Below are 8,456 nucleotides of genomic sequence, written 5' to 3'. Positions count from 1 at the left end.
ACCGGTCCCAGGAGGCGCTGCGCCCCGCCCGGGGCGGTGCGAACCGCCCCTCGCGCAGTGCACGCTGGGATTTGGAGTTCCTGCGGCCCCCGGCGGCACGCGGCCATCCTCCGCCGGCGGCGCCCGGAAGCGCGGGAAGGGCACCGCTGGGCGGGGTTACTAGGTAACGGTGTGTATCCGTCCGCTGGGGCCCGCCTCTCGCACCCTTGGCGAGTGGCGGCCAAGATGGCTGCGCTCGCTGTTGGGGCAGGGCTGTGAGTCCCTCCGCCAGCGCTGTGCCGCGGCGTTAAGCGAAGCGAGGCCGCTGTTCGCTGCTGCTGGAAGGCGAAACGCTCGGTTGGGTAGCGCGGCCCCGCCGGTAGTGAACGGCGGTGGAGGAGAAGCCGGGCCTTGGTGACCTCTCCGTCGCCGCGGGGTGAGCCGCTGCCTCCGCCCCCTGGCGCGGCGGGTCGCCCCCCGGCCCTCGCTGGCGCCGCGGGCCGCGGCCGGTGGGGCAGGGCTGGCGGGGTAGGCCTTTGCGCTCCTGCGGGCCCGCGTGGGTGGGCGCCTTGGCCGGGGAGGAGAGGGGGTTCGGCTCGCTGTCCGGCGCGGCGCGGAGGAGGGCTCCGGGGGAGCCGGCACCGGCAGGCCCAGGGGAGGCTCGCGGTGCCACGGGCTGGGTGGGTCGCTCCCCTCGGCCGCGGGAAGGGCGCGTTACTCGCTCTCCAAGGCGACGCCGGCCGGGCGGCGGCCGCGCTTCGCCCTGAGGCGCTTTGAGCAGAGCCCGCCTACGCGCCGCGCCCTGCGCCGCCCCGCGATTCGGCGCCGCGGAGCAGCGGGCCCCCCTGGTCTCGCCTGCCTCCGCCGGCACAGCGCCGGGGCGCCGCGCGGGCTGCCGGACCCGGCCGCGGCGGGACCCGCCGGGCCTGGGGGCTCGACGCCTTGCCGTGGAAGTGGACCAGACCGAGTCGGGACGGCAGCCTGCGGGGCGCCGGGAAGGGCCGAGGCGTGCGCCCGGCCCCGCTCCGCCAGCTGGTCGTGGGTTTGCAGTTCTCTTGGTGCGTCGCTCGTGTGAGGACTGTCCGGTGCAACAGGAGAGGGCTTGCTCTCTTGACTGCGCCTTTTTGATGATTCCCGTGTGGTTGGCGGTACTCCATAGGCGTTCAACGGGTTAATGCAAAAATAATGAGCAGTGGCGAGCAGATGTTTTAAAAAGCTAAACTTGTTTGATGCCGGTTTTAGTCTTTATGGCTCTACGATGGCTTTTTACAACTTCTTGTTTCCGGTTTAGTTTTTAATTTCCAATAGTTTCTATGTGTAGGATTAAGTGCTCTTCAGAGCTTTTGCAGTTCACGTGAATGCTATAGGAAGAAAAAAAAAAGTCAAAACCAACTCCACTGTAGAAAAAAAGGCCTTTTAAAATATGCATTTTTCTTCTGTCAGCATATTTTGTAGTATAGTAATATTTGTGAGCGATTTGCATATTGCTGTTACATGTACAAAATATGTTTTTACTACAATCTTTCCTGTTTTGGATATAATGTTACATGTTATCTTATTATTTCTGTAGAAAATACACTTGGAAGAGTTTGGGTTTGGGTTTTTTTTTCCCCCCAAGTCCCTAGTAAATGTTGTAAGGCAGTATGCATATGCTTCAATAGAGCTTTTATACAGATTTTATAATGTGCAGGAAACTGATATTGGTAATGGATTGCTGGATTCAGAAATAGCATGATGGGAGGATACCAAAACTTCTGAGATGGTTTCTTCTAAAATAGCTGCTGAAATGTAAAGTAAGAAAAAAGAATTGGTGAGGTGTGTGGAGGAGAAAACCACAGCTTCATATGGGAGAGTTTCATTTCTAAGAAAAAAGCTGGCTGAACGTCTGTGTTTAACTGAGTTGAAGTGATACAATATCAGCATAGCTGATCTTAAACTCACTTGAATATAATTCATTTGGAAATATCAAAGACTGTAATATGAATATTTAGAAACTTGCTCTCCGGAATGTGCATGGTTCTGTTAGAACACTTTAAAATCCGCTTGCTGGAAGTAATCAGGATGTTGTTATTTTTGAGCTGTATTTATTAGGGTGCATTGGCTTATGGCCTTGTTTGAGAATATTATTTGGCATATTCTATGTGTGGCAGTGTATTTACTTCAGAAGTAATTGGAGGCTCTTAGAGCAGAGATACTTGAAGATAGCTGTTGTGAAAGCTTTAAATGAAATGTGAATAGTTGTTTGTATTGTCTAAAAATGAATATTGCCACTTCTTGTGGAAGGTAGGGAAAAAGTTCCTTTGCTACAGTTTAATAGAATTTATATAACATGACATGAAGAAACAGATTACTGAAATGGACTGTAAACTCAGGTGGCCCCTAATCTTGTCAAGATGAACGCATTATGCTTAGTAGCATAGGTCATGATAGAGTGCCAGTTGAAATGCTGGGTCTTGCACATCTACAAAACTGAGCAGTTTATCTGTAGGTGAAGAAAATTCTTACAAAACATAGCTGTTTTCTAAAATAAGCTAAACTAATAATTATGCATTTGTTTTGAATGCTTGTCAATTTTACCTTGAGTTGGCAGGAGAGCTTCCCTGTGAACTTTTCATAGGATGCTTGTGCTTCTACATGAAAACAAAATATGAAAGGGCATTTTGTTCTTATTTGCTAAATTTTTTCTAAATAAATTTTTTTCTAAATTATTTTCTAAATAAATCTGACAGGGAAAGTTGCACAGAAGGTGTAGGTTTACAGCTGATCAGTCTGGGGTTTGCTTTTCCTGATGGCATTGCTTTTATTTGCCTTCCTTGAGCCTACAGATAGTTCTTATATAGTAATAATGTTAGCCAGATCAGGGAGCTTATTCAGTTGAGAACTCATCTGCAGTTTGTTTTTTTTATTTTATTTTGGTTTTGTTTGTTGGCTAGCTGGTTTATAGATGGTACCCTCTGATTGCTTGGCCTCATGGACACTTGGGATGAAGAAGGGAGTATGTATGACTGTGCAAGGACAGTAGGGCACAGATCTGCCAGTTCCCAAAGTAGAAAGCACTTAATTACATCTGTGTTATGATTCTGATTGCAAGATGTAGAAGCTGAATTACTCCTAAGTGTGTTAGCGTGGCTTAGGTTGGTTCACTGCTGAGTGGAGATATGGTTGTGGTATAATGAGCATACCTAGTAGATCCCATTTCCTTAATGCTATAGTAATAGGCTCTGTTTGCATAAAAATACTGCTTTGTGCAAGTGCATCTACTGAGAGGGCTGTGTTGTGTGATTTTGATTGAATACTGTGCCTTAGCGACATAGGTGTACTAGTACAGCTTTTAAACTTAGTTGAGGATTAATTTTTTTTTCTGGAACTGATGACGAAAACCCCAACTTCTTAGATACTTCTTAATCTTGAGTTTTAGGTGGTTTCATCTGCGCTGTGTGAAATCTTGGTGTGAAAATTAATAGTAGATAGGTTGCAGTAAAATATCTAGAAATAAATGGACCGTTTTCATTTGTTTTTCAGTTAAAGTTAGGATCGTGTCCTAATGTAGCAGCTAAAACTAGCTGGAAGAAGTAGTTCTCTGCAAGACTCTTCTAGATCTGGAGCAAACTTCATAGCTGTTACAAAGAAAACATTTGTAGCTTTGTGCAGTACCAGCAGCACTTAGGCTGCACAGTTTTTGTTGTAGCCTTAGAGTACATACAGTTATGTATTCCTAACCTTTTAAAGGAGCCTAATCTACTTTTACTGTCATAAAGGAATACTTTATTTCTAATCTTTCAGCTTTAGCAACTTTTTTTATTACCAACGTCAAAACTAGAAGTGAAAATGAAAACTTGTAAACATATAGATTGCTTTATATTGACCAGAATGGCACTATCAGAGAGCAGCAAAGCTCTGGGAAACTCAGATTATTTTGTTTGGATTTGCTAGAAGCTATAATAGAAGTGGCACAGCATTTACTGCTTAAATAACTGTAGTAGAGAAAGTAAAAATCCTTTTATTGCTGTCTGTCTTGCGTGTATCAAGTATCCCCTTCAGTGTCTGTTGTCAACATCTTAGTAACAAAATAAATGTGAAAGATTGACGTACTAGGTCTCCAGAGTCACTTATTGTTCGAATAGACATCATCCTGCACCTGAAAGTGCAGGCTTTATCAATGAGAAAGCAGTTTTTCCAAGCAGTGTAGTGTGTTTTAAAGTGAGGAAGATTGAGAGCCTAAAAAGTGAAGAAAAAAAATTATTTACTTTCTAAGAGCAGAGATGAGAAAAACCCAACCCAACCAAACCCCAAAAATACTACTTGTTTAATTTTTCATGCCAGTATCTGTGTTCTTCTCACTGTTAGATTTTTAGCAAGGTGGTTTTTAGTTTCCTAAAACCGCGGTGTGTTTAGATTTTATAATGATTATGTAGTTGGCATCTCAGATTATGAATCTTTAACGTTTTCTACATAAACTGATTTTAATACAGCATATTTCTTTCAACTATTTATTTCAGATTCGTTTTCTTGGTTGCTTGTCATGGCGACAGGAGGTGGTCCCTTTGAAGAAGGCATGAATGATCAGGACTTGCCTTGCTGGAGCAATGAAAGCCTTGATGACCGGCTAAACAACACGGTATAATTAATCTTATCTTCAGTTACCATTTTATGTTGTACGTTAAAATTACCAGGTACATCCTGTTAGAGGCTGGTAACAATGCAAAACCCTAAGCCTTGTCAGTACAGCTTTATAGGTAAATATCTGCAAAACCAGTAAAATAATTGAGGTAGATGTAAGCAAGCAACAAGTGTGATTTAGAGGTGGTAAAATATGTAGATGTATTTATGCAAAGTGTTTTGGGTAAATAAAGTAGCTAGACACGAAAGCGTTGTTGGTGTCATGAAAGTGAAAACTAATTTTAAAACTTCTAAACTGCTGAAGTGCCTTCAGCAAAGAAGAAAAATACCGTTTTAACTTCATTTGAAATTAATTTAATGCACTGTAGGATGAAATGGGTTTCTGATTTCCTGACACGCTATTTTTAATTTATGCAGTAGAGAAAATAATATTTTGTAACGTGACGTTTGCGCTAGGAAACTTAGTGCATGTTTGATACTGCTTTTTATTTTTACTTCTGAAATGGAAGTAGACTCACTGAATTGTAACATTTACTTTTATATATGTGGATAAGAAATACAGCTATTTTTTATTTCCTTACTGTTAAGGACTGGGGAAGTCAACAGAAGAAAGCAAACAGATCTTCAGAAAAAAACAAGAAAAAACTTGGTGGGGAAGCTGAAACGAGGCTTACGAATGATATATCTCCAGAATCCTCCTCACCTGGAATGGGACGACGGAAAACCAGAGCTCCTCATAGTTTTCCTCATGCTCGATACATGACTCAGATGTCTGTTCCAGAGCAGGCTGAGCTAGAAAGACTTAAACAGAGATTAAACTTCAGTGATCTGGATCAGGTTTGTGTGAATACTAGCTCCCACTATAAATGTGACTGCAAAATTTATTCACTGTCTTATAATGAATTGACAAATAAAGCAAGCTTTCACAAGCAATTACAAAAAAAACCCCAACCCTTATAGGTACCACGGGACCCAAATCAAAATTCAGGTTTTGAACTTGAGAAAATTATGGAAGGTTCAGGATCATGGCTTTCCTGTACTTCAGAGTATGCTAGCTGTCTTCCCTTTTTTTCGCAATCATTAACAAATTCCTGTGTCCTCAAATCGGTATTTCTTACTCATCATACTTCTCTGCCACTTGATGATATCTGTTACCTTATTTTGAAAGGCTGTTCTTGAAGTGTCAGTTTGTGATTCTGAACATTGTTATCCTTGTGGATTAAGCAGAAGAGTAACAATACAGACTGATCCTCAGTAGAGTGTAGAGAAATGTATGGCATCAATTTGCCATAACTGATTCTTTGGGAATATGGCATATTCATCCTTCCCTTGCCTAAAACAGTGAAAAGTATGAGGGATTAATTCTTTGGTAACAAGGCATAAATTTGTGCTAATGATTTCAGAATAGAAGCTTGTTAGTCTTTACCAAAGTTTGTTGTTAACTTGCTTGGGTTGTGAAGAGTCTTGCAAATGTGATTGCTTGCTTTGACTTAGATTATCAAGACTGGGCATAACTTCTTCCTGAAATGTATGTTATGGCAAAAAGTTGCTAGTCGGAAGGTTCTAAAGAAAAGCTGAAGTTATGAGGTATCATATTCTGCAAGTGAATATGTTGCTCTTTTACTATTGTTAGCCTCTCAAATGTACATGGAGAAGTAGGATGCCTTTCATTATAGTAAGGGTTGAGGCCACAGCAAGGATGAGTAACTAAGCTCTGAGGAAAAGTAGAACCCTTTTTCTTCTCAGCTGTTCTGGGAGTGTGGGCTTGCTTTCTGAAAACTATATGGCAAAAATCATCAGCACGGTCTTCAGCTAGCTTGTGGCTAGTCAGTGACTAGTAAGCTAACTTTAAAAGCAGTCTAATAATACTGCAGAACTGGTAATCCAAACAGTGAAACTAATCAGTGTTGAGAATATATTGGAGGAAAAAAATAAAGCAATTGCTCTTTTTCTTGTTTGTTCACAGAGAAGCATTGGAAGTGATTCTCAAGGCAGGGCAACAGCTGCTAACAACAAACGTCAACTTAATGAAAACAAAAAACCATTCAACTCCCTGTCACTGCAGATAAACACTAACAAAAGCAAAGATCCTGCCTCAGGTTCCCCAAAAAAGGAAACAGGGATACCAGTGCAATGTAAAGAGTCGTTTGGAGGTGCTCTAAGCAAGGATTTCTTGCAAAATTGTCAAGCCTCTGTTCAAGAAGATGGAAGAGGACAGCCAGCTATGGATAGCAGCCAGGTATTTGCAGAGCTTGCGATGTCTACAGAATATTGACACTCAGGTTGTAACTACCTTGTTACTTTTCAGTGCATCTTTCTAAATTTCTGAAAAGTGTAACTGTTAAGTCTTTATTGGAATATCCCACTGTTCTAAAGGGCAACTTGAGGAAAATGTGAAACCAAACTTAATGATGTAGTTTTCTTCAGAAATTTGCTTATTGGTAACAGATGCAGTATTAATTTTCATCTTAGAGGTTGGTTCTTTTTTGTACGGTTCCAGAAAATAGTCTCAGAGTTTAGTATTTTCATATGTTAATGAGCTGAACTCTGTTTTAGCTTACGTCAACAAGAACCCCTGTGCTTCAGCCTTGCAACTTCATGCATGTATAAATCTATCCTTATAAAACCTGTTTACTTTTAACCACTTGCAGAAGTGTGCTTATAGGATTGAAAGTACTAGTATGTCACCTATTTAATTACTACTTTGCTGTTGCTGTCACCATGTCTTGTGCATTAAATACCTTAAAGCTGTAGTTGGATGCATTCAGTAACTTTAGTGTCTTTACAGATTGCGAGCAGACTAGTTCAAATTCGTGGCTATATTGCTAAGGCCAGCTCCATGCGGGATGATCTTGTAGAGAAAAATGAAAGATCGGCCAATGTTGAGCGTTTATCACACCTTATAGATCACCTTAAAGAGCAGGAGAAATCCTATCTGAAATTTTTGCAAAAGATGCTTGTAAGTTTGAGAACATAATATATTTTTCTGCACTGTAAGCTCTTTTTTAGGAGTTGACCATTGATGTTTTGATGGTGCTTCTGGGGGTGTTGGTTTTGATATGTAGTACCTTCCATAATTAATTTTTAATGCCCCCTTTGTATATAGCTTTTGATTTATGCCAATGAAATATTTCAGGCTAGAGAAAATGAGGAGGATGATGTTCGGACTATAGATTCAGCTGTGGGATCTGGTTCTGTAGGTGAGAGCACATCGCTAAACGTTGATGTGCAGTCTGAGGCTTCAGATACCACGGTAAGCTGCCTTTTAGTAATTAAGGTGCTAGAAATGAAGACTTTGTTTTGTTGTTTTGTTTGTTATGATAGTGTCATAATTTGCAGTTCAATTTGAAAATAGTAAATCCCCAGACACTCTGTTCAGGAGGTGTTCATGCATGTGTGGATTTTTTTATTATTATTATTTTGGGGAAAAAAAAGAATGATTCTGTCAGAACAACAATGTATCTTGATTAGGTTTTTAAAAATCCTTCTTCAAAGTAGAATGAAGGGTTAAATGTTTACTTTGGAAGAGCATGCACAGGACTTACGTAGGAAGGTATAGGGTTTTTTATACAGTTTTTCATCTGTAAGTTCATTTCTGCTTGTGGGTAATACTTGCTGGTGTTTAGTGGGGAGAGGGTTAGAAATGAATTATTAGTGGGTCAGTGCCCAAGCACCTTTGTAGCGATATCACAGAAGTATTGACCTAACATAAAAGTTTCTCTCCTTTTTTTTTGGAGAGATGAACACCTTTTAGAAAATGTGCTCTGAGTTTAGTTCTGAGATACACAGACAGTCATCCTTTCTATTTATTAAAGCTTTTACGCTAACGTGGTAAGCAATTCTTGTAGTAGATGCAA

At 41.5% G+C, this 8,456-nt stretch overlaps 1 protein-coding gene across 21 annotated transcripts in view; it reads left to right on the top strand.

Annotated features, from left to right (window-relative positions):
- Window positions 1–215: 215 nt before the first annotated feature.
- The window catches only part of PCM1 (pericentriolar material 1), a 43,521-nt gene continuing 35,280 nt past the window's right edge, over window positions 216–8,456 (top strand). For 9 of the 21 annotated variants that reach the window (XM_056330709.1, XM_056330627.1, XM_056330591.1 and 6 more), the window contains exons 1-6: window positions 218–415; window positions 4,479–4,597; window positions 5,188–5,436; window positions 6,566–6,838; window positions 7,388–7,558; window positions 7,736–7,852. In XM_056330709.1, the coding sequence (XP_056186684.1) occupies window positions 4,502–4,597; window positions 5,188–5,436; window positions 6,566–6,838; window positions 7,388–7,558; window positions 7,736–7,852 (906 nt within the window). In that variant the 5' untranslated portion in view covers window positions 218–415; window positions 4,479–4,501. Of the gene's footprint in view, window positions 416–896; window positions 1,038–4,478; window positions 4,598–5,187; window positions 5,437–6,565; window positions 6,839–7,387; window positions 7,559–7,735; window positions 7,853–8,456 lie in introns of those variants that run through there. The other 12 variants (XM_056330581.1, XM_056330676.1, XM_056330600.1 and 9 more) reach the window with 8 other exon arrangements.

The sequence above is a fragment of the Falco biarmicus genome, chromosome 1 (assembly GCF_023638135.1).
Source record: "Falco biarmicus isolate bFalBia1 chromosome 1, bFalBia1.pri, whole genome shotgun sequence".
NCBI lineage: Eukaryota > Metazoa > Chordata > Aves > Falconiformes > Falconidae > Falco > Falco biarmicus.
The sequence above is the reverse complement of the archived record's forward strand: the minus strand, read 5'-3'. Positions and strand labels throughout refer to the sequence as shown.